The sequence below is a fragment of the Clinocottus analis genome, unplaced genomic scaffold (assembly GCF_023055335.1).
Source record: "Clinocottus analis isolate CAN_PGR_092001 unplaced genomic scaffold, fCliAna1.0.p SCAF_2, whole genome shotgun sequence".
NCBI lineage: Eukaryota > Metazoa > Chordata > Actinopteri > Perciformes > Cottidae > Clinocottus > Clinocottus analis.
In genome coordinates this window covers 8,539,733-8,562,744 of record NW_027175931.1, presented here as the reverse complement: position 1 = coordinate 8,562,744, position 23,012 = coordinate 8,539,733, and the positions used below count along the sequence as shown (strand labels likewise).

Here is a 23,012-nt window from a genome sequence, read left to right as displayed (position 1 = left end):
ATTATATAATCTAATTATTAGGCCTGTACTTTTTTATTTGCTGCAACTTCCTCCTTCCCTCTGCTGACTAAAGCCACCAGGCCCGTGTGCAGCAGCCGAGCAGCTGGCTCTCCACCTGCAGTGTCACTAAAATGTGTCGTGTCATCGCCCCTCTTAAGATCCTCTTCTCTCGGAGGTGAATTTGATTGCGCATAAAATAAAATCAAAAATCACAGAGCTTGCCGTTAACATCGGCCTGCGTCTTTTCCAGCAGCAGAGGCTGGCGGTGCATTTGATTTGCCCGGTGATGGATGAGAGACGGCGCAGGAGGGAGGGGCTGCCGGGCCAGCGGCCGGGGGTCCCGTCGGCCTGTCCCAGCATTTCAATCCCCAATTACCGGAATGTACCGTGACGCTCCGGCTCGAGACGACGGCGCGCATCTAACCGGGTTAGAGACGGGAGCGACAGCCCTCCGTGTAGGAGTTACAGTTAACTCTTCACTCAGGTAGTGTTGATACATCATCAAAATCAGCACCGGCCCGTAAAGCCTCATTTACAGGAGGAAAATAAAAACAAACGCATTATAATATATTATCTTCAGCCACACGGTTTCCTTTATGTGGTTCATAGTCGCAATCTGGGACAAAGGGCATCACATAGGAGTTGTTGAAAGCGTTATGCAGCATAATAATAAATAAAAAAAACGCCAGAAATAGCACAGAGGCGTTCCCGAACCCATCAGATCACTCTGAAGAAAGGTCTGGAGTGAAATCGCTCTTTTAGAATGAAATCTCATCATATTGCACCAATTCTTCATGTTCAAAATCTTCTCATTGGGACCAATAAAAGCGACCGGAGATAACCCACTGTGGCACAGGAGAGCGTCATATCTGCCCGAATACTCAAATGAGTTTAGCTCAAGTCCAGATGGGCCAAAACATTGAGTCAAAGAGCCACTATAGTTATGATCAGATCAAAAACGCGAAGTGCAACACAGCCTAATGAGACGAAATAATTGTCCAGCACAGAGGCTCATCAGGCTGATGTCCTGTCAGTTGCCACAAAATATGGCCATTCATTTTAACCCATCAAATTACACTCACACTAATTTAAGTCCACTCTAGCATCAATTCAACATGCACTCGTCAGCCGGAATATGACGCAGAGCAGCTGCGGTTATTCACATGCTGCGTACATCTCCCCACTGCGGCACCAGACCTGTATTATCCTAATGGATAACGGCATGTTACTTAAAAAAGAAGCTTTTTAGGATAAAAAAAAAAAAAAACAGGTCCCAGGAGACTACGGTACACACACACACACACACACACACACACACACACGCACACACACCACAGCTGGAGCGGCGAGGGATGGCCGCGCGCAGGAGAGCTTCTCCAAACACGCTAATTAGATCTCGAGCTCTGGCCCCGCGCTCTGAAAGCAGCCCAGCGGCGGGGCGCGCGGAGCTGTGGAAAGTTAATTGAATTAAATTCCCTCTAAACTAATTAGGCTGCAATCTGCCACGCGAGCTGTCCCTGAGCAAGGTTCGAATTAGGCGGAATGGATTCTTTCCTTTTCTTTAAAAGAAAGGATGGCAGACTGGTGTGTTTTCGGTGGGGTCCTTTATTTGTCTTTTATGCTAATTCTCCCGGGGGAAGGGACTGTCACGTGATTGCCTTGCGGTAACCGGCGGACTGCATCCGGTTGTGGCCCCCTGACCGTCGCTCCTTCTGTCCATCCCCGCACCAAAACAAAGCCACTGTAAAACCCGCATGCGATGACACGAGAGCCTCGAAGTCTCATTTGAGAAAATTATGCAAAACCAGAATAAAAGCCTCGCGCGGGCTGTGATAACTGCGCTGGAAGAGGAGCATCTTTAAAGCTGAGAGGATTGAGGTAATGGAGGGGAAATCGATCGCTTTCCTGGGGGAGCACAATGAGAAGGGGAAGGAGAGGGAGAGATGAGAGGAGTGCGGAGGGACACGGATGAAAATCCCCCGTTAAGAGCAGGGACAGATATGATAATGGGAGAGCCTCCAGTCGTCGTTCATCATTCACCACCTCCACCTGGCTGCTGCACCTCCCTGAGCTGCTGCTGCTTCTGCTGCTGCTGCTGCTGCTGCTGCTGCTGCTGAACAGCAACCAAAATCAAACACACCCAAACTTCTTTATCTTTTTATGAACAGAGAGTATAGTATTCAATACATGGGCCAGATCTCACACATAACTGCAGCATGTAACACATTTAAACACACCCTGGAAACTCATCAATAATAATGTCAATGGACACAATACTGTCTCCAATCTGATGTAAGAAGAACAGTTTGACTCTGCGGAGTCATTACTTACGAAACTCTTGTGCTCTCTACTGCTATTTTTCATTACTCTGGGCGTTGTTTGCATGTACAGTTGGAAGTACAGGGATGAGAAGAGATAAGAGGAGGAAAAGACGGCGAGAATGAGGTCCCAGTCTGGACAAAACATCTGGTTCATGGTCTGCACCTTGAACCTAGAGGCCCCACATGTTTTTTTTATAATATGATTGATTACAGTTTGCTTAGAATTTGTGCCACCAACATGTGATCTCAACAAAGGCCATGCCTTATTAGCTAATCTGTGATCAGGAAAGACATTCACAGAAAAGGAACAACATATACAATCTTGACTTGAATATGACGTTATTAATCAAACATTTCTCCCATCTTTTCTCCCATTTTCCTCCTCCTGCATGTTTGACCTTTCCCATCTCGCTCACATCACTGTTGTGCTTCTCTTGCGCACCATGAACTCTCCTCCATTTGCATCAGCGGCTGAAAGAGACACACCAGGACAAAGAGGGACAGACACAGACAGACGGAGGGACAGCAGAGGAAGAGGGAGACGGACTGAGAGTAAAAGGTGGAGGAAAGAGAGAGAGAAGCTGAGGATGGGGGGGTTGAGCAAAATGTAGCGAGATAGAGTGAGAGGGAGGTTAGGACGATGGAGGGCCAGGTTTCTGTTTCTCCATAATCTAATCAGAGAAATGGCAGCAGTCAGAAATAGCCTGACGGACAGACTAAGAGCCTCTTCTCTCTCCCCTCCTCCTCTTATTCTTGTCTTCTTCCTCGGGGAAGGTAAATGGATATACACACACACACACACACACACGCCAGCTTGACTTCCTAAAACCATAAAGTGCAGATGTGTTCGAGGGTATAAGAGACGGGGGGAAAAAAGCCTTGCGGTATCACAGCAAAACCTGATCTACTGTCCAGATGCAGCCACTTCAAGAGTTCCACTTTTGAGAACGTCTCCTGATGTGTTGCTCCTTTGATCAGCTGCACAAAATGTGGACATTTTAATAGTATTTGACAATTTGTTTACAGTGCAACTTACAATTAATACAACCACAAAGTGAGCTGAGATTCAGAGTGGTTGGCCGACAAATAAAAAGAATACTTTCCCCTCTTCTCAGTTACCAGGAAGTACACCACATTATCAGACCTTTGGAGGACCAAGCCGTGGGCATTAAGAACGCTCAAAGTATAATGCGCATGAGATGCACTGGGTCGATGTTGGAAGAAAACTGGGGCGCAGCTAACGGTTATTTTCAGATTGCTTCAACTATTATCTTTCCAATTACTATTTTAGATACTAAAATATCAGAAAATATGACAAAAATTTGGCCCATTGTAAGTCGCCAGAGCCCAAAACATCATCTTGAAGCTGCATTTGACGATTAGCAACACAAAGATGTTTAATCTACAATAAAAGACAACAACAGTTAATTTGCTGAAAACAGCTAATATTTGTACATTTTTGCTTGAAAACCAAATTCATAATTGATCATTCAAATTGTTGGCTATTCCTTTTGTGCTGACCGATCATTTCAAACCCACAGAAAATGACCGTGGTGTTCATACTGCAAATCAACAGGGAATGACAGCTGTGACTGCAGATGTGTGTGAAGCCAGCTAAACGTGTGTGTGTGTGTGTGTGTGTGTGTGTGTGTGTGTGTGTGTGTAGGTGTGTTGTTGGGGGGTCCAGGAGGAGCACAGTAAGAGTGAATGTGTCTTTTTCCTGCATGCTAATTCCTCCCTATAGGGAAGACATTCCTGCAGGGTGTTTGTGTGTGAGCGTGTGTGTGAGATGTGTTCTACATTTCTGTAGCATTTAGCGCGCCGCATTCCCTCCCAGCGTCCGACACAGACCCCCACACAGAGCAGAATTCCAAGGAAATTCCCCTGTCATGTCGTTTCACAAGGTGGACAAGCGTTATTGTTGCAGAATTCCCACCCAGGCACTTGCCTCTCTCTCTCCCTCTCGCTCTCTCTCACACACTCTCACACAACCAAATCCATCAGGAGTGTCAGGGCAACACAAACAGAACAAAAAACAAAGGAATTCCCTTTTTGTTGTGATGACTTTATTTACACGGTGGAGGTTGGGACACCAGAATTAGAAATGTAGCTTGATTACATTTGGCGCCTTTTCAACATGCTGTTTAAACATTTATGAGACAACACTTTGAATATTATTTCTCTATGACACTGTACAGCACACGCGGTCGTGACAGACGAGACTTTTTTACATCAACATGCATCAACAGACACAATTCACAAGGCAGTTTTATTACTCATCATTCAAATGAGCTGCTATACATTTGGTATTTCTCCACTTAAGCATTCTTTACTAAAATGAAATGAATAAGCAGGTGGTGTTTATGAACATTTATCAGTGAAGCTCTGCTGGTGTGTGAAATGTGCATGAAAGTGAAAACAGGCGACAATCTGAGGCAACGTCTAACTATCTTTGGTCATTATTAATATTCTCTTCTCCTTCACAGCCAACGGACAAACTCAAAGTGGCTGTTATTTGTCAAATTTTGGCAAAACATTTCTTTTTCTTCTTCAACCAAATTACTTTTTGAATATTTAAACAAAAATAAGTTTAGCAAAATAAATAAATAAATAAAATTCTTCTATCACTATCCATTATTATTTTTACCATTTGACAAACAAAACCCCTTCTGCGTCCACTGTCACATACACCTCTGTTTATTGCCGTTCACTTAACAAATATATATATATATATATATATATATATATATATATATATATATATATATATATATATATATATATATATATATATATATATAATAAATATTAAATCATTTGTCTGTTTTCAGCATTTTACACTATAGAGTGGACATTAATTTCAACACTACGTCACAGCTAAGTTGATCAACAGAAGGCGTCTACGAACTTAAAGATGCAAAGCTTTTGTTTCAGCAATGATGTCGCACGCTGGAGCCTCTTTGATACCTTTGCAACATGCCACACGTCTACACTTCAGACTGCGTGCACAGCTCATCATATCAGTCCCAGCTGATATGAAAGTCTGTTGTAGCATAAACTTTAATGGTCAAGTAGGCTGACTTAATACACTGTTTACAGCACACACCGTTGGCAGATATTGAACTGCATATTGCGGAAAAGTTGGCATGTAATTACTGCATGTGTGTACTGAAACAGAGAGGCAGTGATGTCTTTTATCAAAGGTACTTTTATTGGTAACATCCATCAAGAACCATCCTTCCTCCTGACACTATGATGATGATGATGATGATGATGGTAATGTGCGTGTGATGAAAGTAGTGTATGTGTGTGCATACATATCTGGTTAAATCCTCTGTGTTCTGTGTTGTGCTAGTGATCCGGGCTGAGCGGTGGACGGATGTCCAGCTTTCTCGATGAGCTGTCCTCCCCGACCACCTCGAGGCGCAGACTGGGCGCGCTCCGCTCCTCCTCTGATTGGACGGTCAGACGCAGCGTGCAGCCTTTGGGCAGCAGCTCCTGCTCGTAGGCCGCCGCTAACTGGTTGACGACCCGCCGCTCAACCTGAATGACGAGTGACGAGGTTAGCGGTGAGGCCGTTTAGAAAGCTTAGTGTACCGACTGAAACGTCTTAGTTTTTGCATTTGGAATAATGTGTTACTTTATTCATATAAATGACAGTCATAAATGCTCTATTTGTTATTGCAGTTATTATTATTTAGTCATTGTTCCCTGCTGATAGGAGGCTCTTCTGATTAACTGACTGATCGTTTAGTCTATAAAATGTCAGGAAAAATGCCCAAACCTGCTTTCTTAAAGCCAATGTTAATGGCAAACATTCCAACCAGTTATATAACATTTTACTAACGTCATTGCTGAGATCTCGGCGTCACACCAAACCTGACCAGTTTAAACATGTCATCTTAACCACTTATTTGAATGCGCACAATAACGTGAAGTTTACAACCTAAACTTGCCCTCCTGGTCTGCTGTAAAGCAGAGTCGATCTACGTATATACTATCATTTCAAGCCCTTAAACACTTTGCAGACACCCTGGTGTGGCACCGAGTGTGTCACAGCACCTGCATACCTCATGTTTGATGGAGCGTGCGCCGTAATGCATGTTATACCCGTCCGCCAACAGGTCCAGAACCGGGTGCTCCCACTGAAGGTTTATGCCGTGGCGCTGTTTGGCCTATTGACAGGGAAGAGAAGAGGTTAATTGTTTGTGCTGATATTGGCCTCCAGTAGATAAAGAGTATCATAAACAGTCAAATCAGGAAGAGTGGATACTGGAGAAGGAGACAGAAAAATCAGAGGCAGAGAGGAGATACTGTCAAGCAGCATGGCTGCCAGTGCTAATCAACAAGCCCTTAATGCGTTTTAATCAAACACCAGTCAATAGTAGCGATCAGAGCTGCTCATTTAGCTCCTGATGTTAACACTCCATTCAATAAATACAGTGTCATGTTTTACTCCAGAGATGGAACCGCTAATATTACAACATTACAAATACCATATTAAAGGCAATAATGATGGCACTAAACATTTAATGTATTCAATGTAAGTGAGTGACAAACAAAGGGCTCATGGGAATTCTGTAATAATGAGATTTCTGCTGTGAGCTCCACTGCCACATTCAGACAGAGACCAGTTATTATGAGACATGAACACTTAAAAAATTAAAGGTAACAGAAACAATGACAAAGAGATGTGCACACACGCACACGCACACACAGACACACACACACACACAGACAAAAGAGATAAATGCACAGAGTCATGAGTCAGGTTCCTATGAGCTGCCTGCAGGGTCCATGCTGGCTGTCAGGACACCAGATATAATATTAATAATTAAATATTGATGAAGGCTCCACATGTTAAATACTGTAATCACATTATAGTGAGTAGTAGCGGCACATAATATTGATCTGCTTGTTTTCCTGCACAGCTCAGAGGCTGCAGGATGAAGTGGGAGGGGCGTCGAGCCCGCTGGAGGACACCCATGATATAAATGAAGTCGGCTTGGGCGATACGACGATATTGTTTGGCCACGCTAACAGAACGAGTTTCAGTTATGCAACGCCTATTATGAATTTTGCTCCACGTACAGTCTTTCTCTTTTGTTTCTTGCTTTCTCTAGGCTTCACCGCATTGTTGTAGCATATAAAAAATAATTATAATTTGAATGTCAGCATTGTGAATGAACCTTTAATAGTAAAAGTAAGCATAGTAATTACCCACGTGTCTGACATATCCGCATATATCCCAGCATGCTATTGTGTGTAAAATAGCACTTACTGTCGATACATTGTGGCCGATTATGGACATTGTGAAATGCATATCTGGTCCCTCTCGCACTTCAGTTTCTTATTGGACAATATTTTGGTATATCGTTGTTTTCTTCAAGCAATATTGTCAGTAGGGAAATTTCAATATCGCCCAACCCTAAAATGTTGGGTGCTGCAAAGACGGTGAATTCCCGTCCCTCCACATCGCTACGTACCTTCTTGGCCCAGAAGTTGAGCTCTTTGCTGACCAGCTGCAGGAGCTCTGAGTGACAGAACGGCAGGAAGTAGACAATTTCATTGATCCGACCCAGAAACTCGTCCCTCCGATAATGAGCCTGGAGAGGAACCAAACAATCAACAATTAAAACTGAAGCCTCTCGAGCCAATTACAGTACACTGCTGTCGAGAAACAAATATATAAACGGCAACATTTCTTCAAAAGTACAGCAAAACAGTGCATTTTATCTGTGTGTGTGTGTGTTTGTGTTTGTGTAACCGAGTTACCTTCAGGATCGGTCGTATCACGGATTCTTTAAACTGTCGGGAGATTTTGACGTCATCACCTTTCTGTACTTCCTCTGCGAAAAAATCACAACGTCAACAATAATTCAAATTTTTGACTTTAGTCACCTGATGGCTCGATATGTCTTTACAGTGTTGCGGCAAATTACTACAGTTTGTGCGAACATTTTGAAAATGTTGATTCAAATAGTTTTGCATGACACTGATAAGTCTTGACTTTAAGTTTGGATTATGTGACAAACAAAATAATTTGACCATCCACGCCATGTAGTCACGCCTTAAACTACAGCAACTGATACAAACTGAATCAAAATGGCCGCGTCAGAATGGGTTTTAATGGGTTCCTCCTGCAGCAGCAGCGTACGACGTACAAACAAATGCAAGACAGTGAGAAGGCTGCTGCTGCTCATGGAGATTGCATTTTTTAAGTACGTATGTATTGCGCTTCTCTCACCGAGGTTGTCGGCCAGCTTTCTGCGGCTGATCACCTCAGCTTCCTCGCGAAGCTGCAGTGCATGCTGGGCGATTTCATCACTTGCAATGTTTGACGTCATGATGAAGATGGCGTCTTTACATTCAATGGTCTTCCCCTTACCATCTGTGAGGCGACCCTGAGACGGGGGAACAGCGGGGACGTTAGATAAATCAATGAACGTCACAAATGTTAATGTCTTATTAAACAGAAACACAGGATGAACGTAACTTCAGGATACAGGTGTGATATCTGCGCTCATGCGTTTGAATACACACCTCATCAAAGAGCTGCAGCATGATAGTCAGAACATCCGGGTGGGCTTTGTCTACTTCGTCGAACAGGACAACGGCGTTGGGACACGCCTTCAAGAGCTTGGTAAGCTGACCCCCTTCCTCGTGTCCCACGTATCCTGGCGGGGAGCCAATGAACTTCGCCACCTGAGAGATGAGGGAGAGAGGGTGCACAAAATAAGTTTAACAAAAATCTTTTTTTGCCAGGAACACACTTAACCTAAAAGAGACTGACATCTTTCAAAAGTGAAATGATTAGATGTGGTTCAAGAGCATCGTAACAAAACTCACATTCACTGATTAAATGTATCCATCACCAAAGCTTCACAAAATAGTGCAAAAACAGCATTCATTTGGGTTTATGTGTCCATTATGAGAACATAAATGGGAATAATGCAATGTATCGGTACCAGTCATCTGTAGCTTAATTCCTTTAAATGAACAAACCTCTCCCAGAGCAACACACTCCACAGAGGAAGTGTCACTCACACACTTTACCCGCTTCCTGACTTCACACTCGTGCATTTGGAGCAGGTAGAAAATGTCTCACCTCGTGTTTTTCTTGGAACTCGGACATGTCCATACGGATGAAACCCTGCAATCACACGACGGGTTAATAACCACAACCTGCTGCCGTATCGGTGTGTCTGTGCTACTGATAGTTACCATGGAAATCAACACAAATTGAATTCTCTGTCATTTCTTCCAGGCGGGAAGAGACGCTAAATGAAATGGCTGCTTTATATCTATAAGAGGACCTGTTTTTCTCTCTCCACCTTTTGACACTGGTGTGTGTGTGTGTGTGTGTGTGTGTGTGTGTGTGTGTGTGTGTGTGTGTGAGATCATCTGATGCTTCAAAACATACCTTCTTGACGTCCTTGTGCATGTAGCGAGCCACTTGTTTGGCCAACTCTGTCTTTCCTGGGTCACACGACATCAACCAGAACAGAGACATGATGTAATTATTTAGCCTCACACAGGAACAACCGTGCCTCCATTTAAATATTTGTATAAAAAACAGTCGCTGCTTTTTTGGAATACATCAGTATGCAGAGATTTTATGAAAACAAGCTTATTCATTTCAGACAGGAGGATGATCGCTCTCCTTCCCTAAGTGCTGGCCTCAGTCCCAGTGTCTCCCCCTGCGAAGCCTTCAATCATCTCCTGCTCTCCAGAAGCACACATTATGTTTGTCGCTAAAATATTCTGCATATAAATGCTCATATGCGATATTGATGTCTTGTGTTTGGTATGCGTATGGGTATGATGATCGTGCGTGTGTGAAAGACTGTGTGTCTTGTTGCTGTGTTTAATATTGATGTCTCATGGCCACTGTTTGTCGCTAAAGGCAACAGAGAATATGAACGCCGTCTCTCCTTCATCCATCTCTCTGGTCTGTCATCTCACCATCTCCCTCTTTTTTAGCCATCTATCTGGCCCTTAATATCCCTCCGTCTCCTTCTTTCCTTCACCAACACGCGCGCACACACACACACACACACACACACACACACACACACACACACACACACACGGACGTCGTCTTGCAGCTGTTTGAGGACATGTGAGCTTTTCTCACACAATGCACACGTTCCCTTTTTTAAAACGACTAAAAACATTTTTTTGAGACCGAGAGTGTCAGTGTGGATCTGTTGTAGCAGGAAAAACCCAGACAGAATTTAGACAGTCTCACTTCATCCCCACCATCCCCAGTGGATATCTTTAATTGAAACCGCTGTAGTGTTGGTCTGAGACTCTCAATGTGGTGCACCAGCAAAAGGTTTCCTCCAGTGTTTTAAAGTGCAATGAGCTGGTTTTGACAGCTGGTGCACCCAAAGCTCTACGAGCTGCAATAAACTACGGATTAGGAATGGATGTTGCTGTATAAAGCCAATGCTGATCAATTAAAAAATGATTGGTTTGGATTTGATTGGTCCTGAGTCCCACACACACTTAGTTCTGAACTTATGCACAATGAACCGCTTTCGTAAATGTGAGCGTTTATTTGTTGTTTGCTGGACTTGACATGCTGTAGACCAGCAGTTTGTCTATGAACATCTTTATAGATTTTGTGCGTCGTGTATTACTGTGTATTCATTTACACGCTTGTGCTCACATCAGATACTAGCCGGGTTCATGACCTCAGAATTGCCGCCCACATCACGCATTTTGTCAGTGATTTCAGATCGTCTGTAGTTTCCCTGGTTGGAAATTGATGGATGATTATCTTTATTATCCCCTGAAGGAAAATTGATTGAGGAATGAGCGAGCCAATCACAGTCTTTGTGGGCGGGACTACATCCGGTGACACAGCCAAGCTGTTCCCGAGTCAGACAGGTTGTGACAGTAAAATGTTACAGAAGCCGTTAGTAACTGCTCATAAAAACGACATGTAACCATACATCCATAATACAATGTATGATCTCATTCTTTTCCAATCCAAGCTATTTTTTAAATTGCTGGTTTATTGTAACAGGGCAACCGTTGTTCTTTTTCTTACTACTACCCACATTGTAATGATGTAAAGTACCCTTAAATAAAATAGTTACCCAATAGTTAATACTAAACCAGCTAACTAGCAAACGTCAGCCAGCCAGCCTCTTACTGTGCCAACTGTAGGAATAATACACAAGCTAGATTAAGTAGGCAGTCTTTGAAAAACATATCCACTCAGATTTTTGTGTTTAATTACTCAAATACAGTCCCTCTTTTTAAGTTTGAATTCAAATCTTTATAGAATCAGGACCCTTGCAATCAATCAATTCACGAGGTAGATATGCGAGACGGTCCAAAATACTGGTTTAAAGTCTTATTTTACTGCACACGGTAAATAATGACACGTGGAGACAAAATCCCTGACGGACTACTTAGTGCCCTTGGTTGTGTTTACATGTTACAGTGTGACTACATGCTTTTGTTGTCTTGTGTGTTTTGTTTCTTTTGAAAATCGGCAGACGGCCAGGAGGAAAATACACTCTGCAAACTTCAGAAACTTACTCAAGAGTTCTGTGTGTTTTGGCAGATACTTTAAGGACACTGAAGAGGTTTTCTTTGTTTGCGTTGCCATTGTTTCATAAGATCAAAAGAGAGGGAGAGAGAGAGAGGAGCGGGATGAGAGTGATTTACCGATTCCTGATGAGCCGAGGAAGAGGAATACGAGAGGATGCTCTTCGTCGTACCAACCATTCTCCTTCCTCCTGATGGCTGCAGAGACAGACAGAGGGAAAAAGAAAAAGTAGGATGATTATTTCAGTCATTTGCATTTGTTGACTTTGCTTTTGCACTGAGTATTCCAAGTTTCACGCGTCTGAACCGGGTTGACCCGGGGGCGACGGGTATCCCAGAAACGATAATAAAAGAGCCAGAGAGCAGGGATGAGAAAAGGGTCAAGACATTTGGTGGAGAGGGGGGAAGAAAAGAAGACAGAAGAGAGAAAACAGAGCAAGAGAGCAAGATGAGAGACCTCCAGAAAGCTACCCACGCTGCCTCTCTTCCCCCCTCAGTCAGTGGGGCCATTAGCCAACAGTAATTGTGTTAGCCTCCCTGGCGCGGCCATGGCGAAATCAGTTTAGCATGGATCGCAGCCTCACACACACACACACACACACACACACACACACAGACACACACACGCTTGCTTAAAGAGGAGTGCCTACCCAACCCTGCCATCACCCCAGCAACCACACTCACACACATACACAAAGACAAGATGATGAGGTGGATCGGAGGGTAGTAAAGAGTGTATTTGGCCCGTGGTTTCAGCCACTCCACGAAGAAGCAACCACTGGCACAAACTCATCCAAATTCTGAAGCTGTTGAGAAGGCCCGGGGCCGAAACCAGAGCCCGGATGACCAGGGTTTTGCCAAGAGGATAAAAGTAAACAACGGCTTATTGGTTGCTTTGAGCAACAACAAAAAAGCCCTGTTAGAATCCACCGGCAGGCCGGAGCCTAAATGTCGAGGGTTCTCGCTGTGTTGGTGTGGCTTTCTTTGAGCTTCCAATCTCTAAATTGCTCATAGCGATGTCTGTCATTGTTCTGCGTTTGCCTTGAGAGACGGACTGGCCCTCTGTTCAGTGTCACCATGTGCCCCACCTTTAGGAGCTGAGAGGCCCCATGAGCAGGTATATAAAATGGGTGCATGTATGTCGGGAAAGTTAGCATTTAAATCATTATGAAGCTGACACCAAAGCGCCCACAGTTCCCTTTAATAGCTGCCCATCCGCCTCAAGACCTCTCAGTAGTACTGATGCTGGCAGACATGCTGGGGTACCAACACAAGTATTTATTTACCACTTGTACATGATGCACAATCATTCTTACAGTGCGACATGATCCTCTGTAACAAATACATTTCCCTTTTCTTCATTTTTAGGTAACACACGATGATGTGACCTTTCACCTTGCTGCTTGAGGTGCATCAGAGTCAGTAACCTAAAGTCAGCATATCAACGTCTATCAGCTTTGGTTTTGCTTTAGATTTGAAATGTGTTCAACACAAAATATTTAATAGAATCATGCCGTTTCTACTATAACCATCAGCCCCAAACCACATCAAACCAATGTTCATTTTCATTAAACATGAACTAGGAGTTGTTAAGTACAGCCAAACAATTCATAATATATTAATGGTAATTTATTATAGGCGCTAATTAGATTTTTTCGAGCCGGAAACAACTGTTTGTAAGACAATGAGGAGTAAAATCTATCTGAGAACTGTTAGCTTCGAGCCGCCGGCTCGGCTGTCGCCATGTTGAGAGCCGAGTGGAGGCAGTCGATGAAGTCCATGGGGAGGAACTTTAATATATGTCTGCGATTAAGAATTGCAATTTTCAATGTTGACAACTGTGATAGGACCACCTGAGGTCAACTCATTTTAACCTGATGCAAAACATGCAGCCGCGTGTGACCATTTCTTATACAACTGCCATGTTTTCTTCTCAACATGTCAACTGTCCAAAGACACAAGAGTTCTCAGCAAAAACAAACTATAGTTAGCTACACAGTTGGTGATCACGAGCGTGAATAATGCAACGAGTGGCTGGAGAACAGTGCGGCGAAGTTGCTAAAGTAGCCAAAGCTACAGTGTGTCCTGTCAATCGTTTACCAACATGTCTGTGTGTGATGCAGTGAAGCTGAAATACCTCACGACAGACACCAGATCTGAGTGTTAAACTGGCCACTAATAGCCGATAATCATAGAGAACAGATGCTTGGCAGGGAGAAGATGAGGAGCGGCAGAATGAGGGAGGCAGAGAGATGACATGGCAGGGAGGAAGACAGCGGGAGGAGCGAAGATAAGGAGAGAAAAGAGGAGGATGTAGAAGGAGATAAAGAGGGGAAAGAGAGAGGAGTGATGGAGATAAGGAGACAGAGAAACAAACGAGTGTGTCAGAGATGGACACAGAGATGAATAGTGACAAGAGGGGCTCCAAAGCTCTGTGTGCTTTATCTACGGCTGTGTGAATGACAGCGTAACCTTCTGTTTGTGTTTTAGCTGATTGAGACCGACTTTGACAGAAGGGCACATTGACATTTCTCAGAGGACCCTGACGACAACAACAAGGAAGGGAAGGAGACACAAAACAAATGAAAGCTCTCTCTCTCTCTCTCTCTCTCCCTCTCCCTCTCCCTCTCTCTCTCTCTCTCCTCTCTCTCGCTCTCTCATTGGGCAGGTCTGGTTGGCTCTAACATGATTACAGAGGGATGATTCTCCTCAATAACTCTTAGCCCTGAGAGCTAAACCTGGATCAATCTAACCTCCTTCCTGTGTGTGTGTGTGTGTGTAAGTTAGTGTATTTGTACTTGGTGTGTGGTTGTGTATCTCGCTGCAGGCCAGCTGTTCGTCATGAGGAGTTTGGGTGGAAACAGACGTTTTAGAGTCATGACAACACACCGAAAATATGGAGAAAAACAAACAAAGCTATTTTCTAATAGTATAATCATTGGCGGATAGAAATACATTTGATTATCAAAATGTAGGATATCTACAAATATTTTTTTGCAGTTTGTCATAATTTATCAAGAAAAAAAAGCCAAATATTTGCTATTTCCCACTTATCAAATGTGAGGATTTGTTTTTTTCTGATTCATGTCCTTGTTAAGTAAATATTTAAATCTACATTTTTAAATTGGAATAAGCAATTTAAGAAATATAGGGAGAAAGTTAAAGTGCTGACATGCAACAAAGGTTTCTTCCCCTGTTTTTTCACTACATTATTATATAAAAAACTCATGATATGTAGAAAATATATATTATTGCACGTGTATCTTCTGCGATTACATAATCTGGTCGTGTGCATGCTCTCTCTTTATCCGTACATTCTCATTTGTTGTCTCCTTATCTCCAGTATGTGCCTTCCGCTCTTTCCCGGTCCATCTCCTCATCTCTCCTTCCCCTCTCTGACTCTGATAGTTTGGCTCATTCCTGCTCGGCTCATCTTTGCAGTAAACATACACAGTAGATAATGTGTGTTTTTGAATATATCTTTGCAGATGGGTCCCCTGTCTGCCTCTTGGCCTCTTTTAGGCATCATTCATGTTCTCTTGCTCTCTTTCAGTGTGTGTGTGTGTGTGTGTGTGATATATTCACTGTAATACTTCTCAGAAATCAATAAGTTGTTTCTTTATCACTGTGGTGACTTTTTTTTATAGCGTTCAGGACTATTTGCCTTGATAGCAACAATCATTCATCACCTTGCCAAAGACTACAAGTCCCACGATTGCCTCTTCCTTCATTGACTCCCAGCAAAACAGACACTAAACGCTCAACCATTTGTATTTGGCTTTATGGACAAATATAGCTTGTATTTGTAGTTATGTATTGTTTTTTTAATGAAGTCTGGAGGCACAAATCCAAGTTGTTCTCCTGTTGGTTATAAACTCTGGAGTGTTTGCTCTCACCAACACATTACATATTATAATATCAGTTTCTGGCTTGGGGAGCGAGTTGATTATTTTCACAAATCTGTCTGAGATCATAAAAATAATACACAGCCTCTTCCTTCGCTGCAGAACCCTACCTGAACACACACACTCTCTCTCATCTGCGGATCAATACATGGCCTCCATGGATGCCTGGTGTAATATCAGCTCTTTACTGTCGGCTGTGTTATTGTGCTCTAACTCATCCTCCCTCCTCTTCTCTATGCATTACACTCGCTCTCTTTGTCTTTCTTTCAATGCTCCAAGCTTTCTGCTTCTCAGCCATCTCCTCCCATCAGCTCTCCTGTTTTGTCTTCCATTGTCTCCATTAGTTTTACCCCCCTCTCATCTGTTCTTCTCTTCCGGTCTCAATCACTTTGTCTTCCACCTGTTCAGCCCTGACTCTGTGTTTCCAGGAAGGGAGATGGACGGCACAGCATGAAGGAACGATGATGGAAGGATGCTGAGGGCGGAGAACGCAGAGTGGAAGCAGGAAAGGACGGAAGGGTGAAGGAGAAAGAGTGGGTGTGATGAAGATCGAGGGGTAAAGAGAGAGAGAGATGGAGGGAGACATTGATGAGAGAAAAGGGACGAGAGACAGAGAGGGGGAGGGCAAAAAGGGGGAGAGGTCTGTAGTATGTCTCCTCTCTCTGTAATCGTGTTAACTGGCGGCTCCAAGCCTGGCCTCTTCAGCTGTCTCTCACACACACACACACACACTCACACACACACACATACACACACACGCACACACACACACACACACACAGCACCTGTGTATGCCTGACAGACAGCTCATTCATCACAATTAACCAATTACAGCCTCCGCCGGTCTGTCTGAACCCGCCTACTGTGGGAGGGAGGGGAGGAGAGGAAAAGGAGGGGAAAACAGAGATATGCTGGAAAGAAAGGAAGAAAAGCAATGTGGAAGCAAGGCCATGCATTCATTTATGTCCACTTGTTGTTTTTGTGTTGCATCAATGTGTATTAGCTGCATATGCAATGTTCCGTGCGTGTGCATGTGTTCACCTGAGGCCACAGTATTGATGGCCCCCTCCTGTCCGATGATGTACTCCTTCAGCCTCCTCTCCAGGGGGAACCGCCGCCTCTCCTCCGCCTCCCGCCGAGCCTGCACCTCCTGGAACTAGATGGAGGTAAAGAACATACAGATGAGACCGTCAATGAATGAGGAAGAGGAGGGAGACGTATCAACAATCAAAAGGGAAAGACAAGAGGACATTGACGAGTTTGCAAGTCTGCCCTTCTTTACTCCTCTCTCTTCATCATTCTTTTTTTCCACCTTCACAGCCTTAGAGTGAATGAACAAACATTCAAACATAGGATTGTTGTACAAAGCTATGACCGAAAGCTTCAAACTCCCTTCTAGAAGCAACAATATCGCCGTTTCTCCCTTTTTCCCAACAAAAAGGGTTGTGTTGTTTTTCAGTTTCTCTACTACTCCCTCCTCTTTAACACACTCTACCTCTCTATCTGTCTTTGCCTTCATTTCTCAGACACACATTTCCTATTTTCTGTTGATTTGATCGCTTTTCTATTTCTTTCCCTTTATCTCCACATCTTATTTTTTTCAGTTTATCTCCTTTCTTTTCTGCAGCCACCCCATGACTCATTCATCCTCTCCTCTTTGTCCTCTCAGACTCCAGGTTTTCACCCTGCAGTGGAGCAGGCGGTTTATTCTCTCTCTCCATCTTGCTTAGTGCTGGCCTGCTGTCAAGCTGGTAGATAACTATGGGTAACTCAAGTTTTATTTAAGAAAACAGCTGATCCCACATCCACTACTATAGACCTGTGAATTACCAAGAGCTGAGCTGTGAGGGGTCCCTGCACTCATTGTTCAGTTAAAACGTAAGCAAGATCACCCTCAGTTCATGTTCACATTTTAACAATTGGAAAAAGAAAATGTTACACAAAGAAGAACTGATTTATTTTACACTTTACTGATGGCATTCTTAGTGTGTTGCCAAACATTTTTGTTTTACACCTATGTTAATGCCTTTACTCGTGCAAAAAGTACTGAATCCCATGTCAGTTTGATGTGTTTTAGGGTCTGAATAAATACATTATTTGATTAATATATTCTAGACCAAATACTTTCATCAATACTGTGTAATATTTTGGAGATGGCCGTTTTCTGACTGCCTTCAGAAGATACAACATTTCAAAACATTCGACTGCTGCAAGTTTGTGCGTTTTATCTAGTCCCATATAACAATCGAATATAAAGTATAATATATAATCCAACTTTTCTTCAGCACGTTTTTAACCCCAGTTAACCTCTACCAGCTTTCACCACTCCAATACCCAATAGCACCCGTCACTCAGTCAGCAGACAGACACAGACCTCCTGAGGAGAGCGAGTCTGTGTGCATGAAGGCAAGTAAATCACACAGATGTCTCCTGAGTGAAGAGCGCCGAGTCATCCACACACGGCGACTACAGTATGAAAACATCTGTGTGCCTGGAAACTAATGATGTACTTATTGCTGGCTCTTTCTGCACAGCTGGTACGGAAGATCCAAATGAGCAGTGTGTGTCTGTACGAGTACGTCATACCTTGCCCTCAAACTCCAGCAGTACTGTGCTTACTTCTCCCTCTTTAGCATAGGACCGCGCTGTGTGTCCCACACCATTGGTCTGCAGGGGGTTGGCACCTGTATGCAAGCACGCAACACACAAACAAAGACAGGTTTTAAAGACAGACAGTAGGAAAAAAAACATAGCTACACAAAAAACGGTTTGGAATTTTACAACAGAATGACATTTCGTTTTTGTGTGTGTAAAATGTTTTGTATAGTTTTAGCTGCAAGTGCTACAAGAACATGCACAACACCTCAGCGGGAGGGTTAACACATGGATGGAGAGAGTGAGGTTAGGGTGAGAGGTCACGTGGGTTCAGGGGTCACCGAGACTATGTGCAGTGAAGCAAAAGCGCGATGCAATGACCCTGTAGGGGGTTTCATATCTGCAACGCGTGCCAATAACACATGCTTTGACCCCCTACACCCGCACACCAACACCCTGGATTACTATGCAATCTGTACGCTCTGCAGGTTGTTGGGGCCATTGAGGCACACATGCACACACACTTCACGCAGCTGCAAGGGTCAAACGGAGGAAAAACCTAGTGAGACAGATCTTTAAGGCGTCGGAGTGTAAATGAGGAAGAGCCACATCATCACAGCACATGTGAAGTGTGCCGGGACTTGTCAGTGAGGATGGTTAGCGGTGCCTTCTGCCCTGACCTCACCACACATGCCTCGACATGAGCATGTGAACGTTTCCATCGCATCAGTTACAAAGACAAAAACAAAATACAATAGAGAATGGAATAAAATGAAAACTAAAGTGACACTAAACACACAAACAAAAGGTGAAGCTGAGGTAAGCAGTGGATTCACGACAGCAAACACAGGCCCACTACCAGGCCATGGGTTCAAACCTGGAGACTTTTCTGGGAGTGACCAAATTGTATCCATGGCACAAACTGTCAAAAACTCATGTACTAAAACTGTTTTACTGTTTCTCTTTTTTTAAGTTGTCAGACCAAATGTTTAACTAAACATTTGGTCTCCTCCTCTCCCTGTGTGTTGCTGTGGTTCATTTAAATTGGCTGCATGACTTTTCCTTTTCCTAGACTTCTTGTAGTTGGCCTGAAAACTGTGTAAACTCACTGGAGCGACATTAAACGTGTCACTTTAACTATAGTTGGCTGGGAATACATTGAAATATCTTTAAGAGAATACAAGAGGATTAAACAAATCTGACAAATTATGACAATACTCCTTGAAGATATGTAAAATGTGGGTCCACCGTATCCTTTCAGCTGATGAAGGCAGATATTTGTACCAAATCTGAAAATGATGCATAAAAACCACATCAATGGCCACTGTGGTGAATGTTCAGGAGGTTGAACGCTGCATTGAGAACCAGATGACCCATCTGAAGTTAGTGAGCAACAGACAGGAAGACTGTAACAGAGTATGCAATCATTAAAGGTTGGACGATCCAATAGCTCTGAGCACCGACCACAGAGACTAATAATCACTGTGATGATTATCGATAAACCCCTACATTTTGTGACCTGCTCACAAAGCTATCGATCCTGACAACTATACAACACAACACCCCCACACACACAAAAACATGAGGGAGGAAAGCAATAAAGTATCCCCCTCCTCCCCCCACCAACACACACAAACGGAGACAGACAGACATTGGACATAATAAATAGCATCATTTAGGGCTTTAATATCAGGCCAACCCTCTGGGCCATAGCCCTTTATAACAGGATCAACACACACACACACACACACACACACACACACACACACACACACACACACACACACACACACACACACACACACACACACACACACACACACACACACACACACACACACACAGGATCCCTTCATTAGGAGTGCTTTAGTTATGCCTATTAGGAGTCCCCTCCTCTTTCCTATTTCCTTCTCCCTCTCTTTCACTGCAGCTGGTGGGAGAGAGCCCCTGCTGGTCTTGTGTGTGCGTGTGTGTGCGTGTGTCCTTGTATCTGCATTGTGTGCGTCTGTGAACATGTGTGTCTCTTCTGGCCTCCTACCACCTACAGAGCTGTCCATTACTGAGTGCCTGTGGCCACGGCCTGATGTGGAGCCTGGGGAGGAGCTAGGGATCCTCCGCAGGTAGGGTGAGGGACTGTGGGGCGAAGAGAGGCCCGAGGGTGGGCCTGGAGACTGTGATGGATGGAGATGCGAGTCTCAGGCCGGCTAAGGCCAAAAGAGCAAACCCGCGGCTGGTAGACTAACATGGACGCACAGAAACACAAGGGAAATAACAAAGTATGGGATACACACAACTCTATACAGTTCTCCACACATTGGGCACATACATAAAGGGAAGATGACCCTCAATCAGAGGACACACACACACACACACACACACACACACACACACACACACACACAAACAAACACAAATCCACACAGATGTCCTGAAGCGGTTGCAGTTTATAAGGTTTTTTGTGATGATGTAAAAAAAAAAAAAGATTGATTGGACGCGACAAGGAGGAATTGGATTAAAGGAAAAAAGACGGTAGAAGTGACAGAAGCTTTGTCAAGAATAATCAAATGCATTAAAAATGTGTATAAAAGGCTTTAATTTTGCTCCCATTCACACAGACCCACACATGCACATGCACAGCAATGTGTTGGTGATTGAGAGTGTGTGACGTCGTGACTGTTATTGGCTGTGATGGTGGCGCCAAACCAGCAACGGCCCAGTCGGGCGAGCAAAAACCCACCCCGTCTTTAATCTGATTGACTTAAAACAAATGTCCCTGCTTTGTGAAATTTCTTACCTTTTTAATTCAAAAATGCGTCTGCAGAACATTTGATTGAGTTAGACGAAGTGATTTGTTTAAGCCTACAGAGTGCTTACTGACGCAGGGGTGAGACGGGAGAGACAGGCAGACAGAGCTTTGGATGCACCATCCATCATAAACATAAACAAGACATTAATACTAGCTTGTGTGTGTGTGTGTGTGTGTGTGTGTGTGTGTGTGTGTGTGTGTGTCTTTGTGTGGTGATGGAGGTTAGGGCGTTTGATCCAGAAAAATGTGATTCTCTTTTTTAGATTAAAAACATATCAGCCTAAAAACGCAACAACTACAAATGTGCGCGTGCCAACTTAAAAATATCAAAAGGATAAAAGCATACATGAATAGATGAATATTTTTTGGTTCATGAAATGGAGAAAAGCTCACACATGCACTCACAAAGACATGTACGTACATATACACACTCACAAAGACACACATCCTGTGATTGTGGAGTTACCCCAAGGGCACGTTCTGTGTGGAGGTCAAAGTTCAACTAGGACTAGCTTGTTTAAGAGCCGCTCGCCTGGATACTGAGGGGGGGATTCTGCCCTGAGGGTCCATGAGTGAGGGACTGTGTGTGTGTGTGTGTGTGTGTGTGTCGGTGGAGCTGAGTCAACGACAGGTGCGAGTGTAATGGGGGTGAATGGAGAGGGGGTATGAACAAGTGATCAATTTCAAATGAGCTTTGTAATACCGTTTATATTACTCGGGGGGTGGAAGCGATAAGATGATGATACATGGAAAGCTTTTTAAAGCTGAAGGCAGAATGAGAACCATTTAGTTTGGATAGCAAACATTAAGGTAAGGAGCTTGGCATGGGCCCTTACGCAATGGGTACTATAAATCACACACTAAAATGAGTCATTTTGGGGCATTTTGTAACAATACAGAAACAGTCTTGTGCTATAAAAGCAGAATGTCAGACCATATGAAAGCCAAGTGGAGTGGCAAAATGTTTTTTCACCAGAAATTTAAAATAATGAGAAAATGAGCGACGGCCTGAGTTTTACTTCAATGCTAAAAAGTTTGAATTGTTTTAAAGTTAAAATGTGATGGGTCTCTTAAAAAAAAACAAACAAAAAAAAAACTAATATATTTGAAACTTGAAAGCATAGCCTAATAAACAAGGTAACATGTCAGTTAATATATAGGTTAATATAAGGCCTAACAACAAATACAGATAATGTGTTGTATCACTGGGACGTCTTCAGGTGAACAACATAACTGAGTTCTGTCAGTTGGTTTTAGTTGAGTTTTAGTTGAGACTGACAGAGTTCAGGTGAGCAGTTTTCTCTCATGACGGACTTGATTTATCTAAGCAGTGGACGCAAAGATCCTCCATACGACATAATTAAATCAAAAATATGAACTATAGGAAAAGAACACAGATCCTAAAGAGGTCCACGTTAAGAGGTTCAACTCATACCGTCATGATGTCCAACTGCAGGCTACGTGTAGCTATCTGAACCCTCAGAGGTCCCGTGTGGACTCTAAAGTGGGGTTCGGGGTGGTTGGGGTGTAACTTACCGGCCTCCAGCAGCATGCGGACAGTGCGCGGGTCATCAGCCAGTGTGGCGTAGTGGAGAGCTGTGCAACCACGGAAGCCAGCCCTGCTGCTGAGCCTGCTGCTGAATTCATCCTCTCTGGACACAAGAACTGTGGGGAGCGACAGACAGATACACGGAGAGACAAGAAAGAACATGCGTTGGTTCACAGAAGAAGAAGGAAAAGCCTGCTGGGTTAGTGAACTTCAGATTCAAGCATGTTGTTTCAACGAGAAAATTAGACAAAAGAGACAAAACTGTCAAAGAT

General features: G+C 43.6%; 1 protein-coding gene across 1 annotated transcript in view; it reads right to left on the bottom strand.

Moving 5' to 3' along the window:
• Positions 1-5,511: 5,511 nt before the first annotated feature.
• clpb (ClpB family mitochondrial disaggregase) overlaps positions 5,512-23,012 on the bottom strand; it is a 29,391-nt gene continuing 11,890 nt past the window's right edge. Inside the window, exons 5-16 of the mRNA XM_068585140.1 lie at positions 22,728-22,856; positions 18,377-18,474; positions 16,832-16,946; positions 12,006-12,083; positions 9,745-9,800; positions 9,430-9,474; positions 8,865-9,026; positions 8,569-8,725; positions 8,097-8,170; positions 7,808-7,927; positions 6,392-6,496; positions 5,512-5,864 (exon numbers count right to left, since the gene is read on the bottom strand). Of these exons, the coding sequence (XP_068441241.1) occupies positions 5,673-5,864; positions 6,392-6,496; positions 7,808-7,927; positions 8,097-8,170; positions 8,569-8,725; positions 8,865-9,026; positions 9,430-9,474; positions 9,745-9,800; positions 12,006-12,083; positions 16,832-16,946; positions 18,377-18,474; positions 22,728-22,856 (1,331 nt within the window). The 3' untranslated portion in view covers positions 5,512-5,672. The remainder of the gene's footprint in view (positions 5,865-6,391; positions 6,497-7,807; positions 7,928-8,096; positions 8,171-8,568; positions 8,726-8,864; positions 9,027-9,429; positions 9,475-9,744; positions 9,801-12,005; positions 12,084-16,831; positions 16,947-18,376; positions 18,475-22,727; positions 22,857-23,012) is intronic.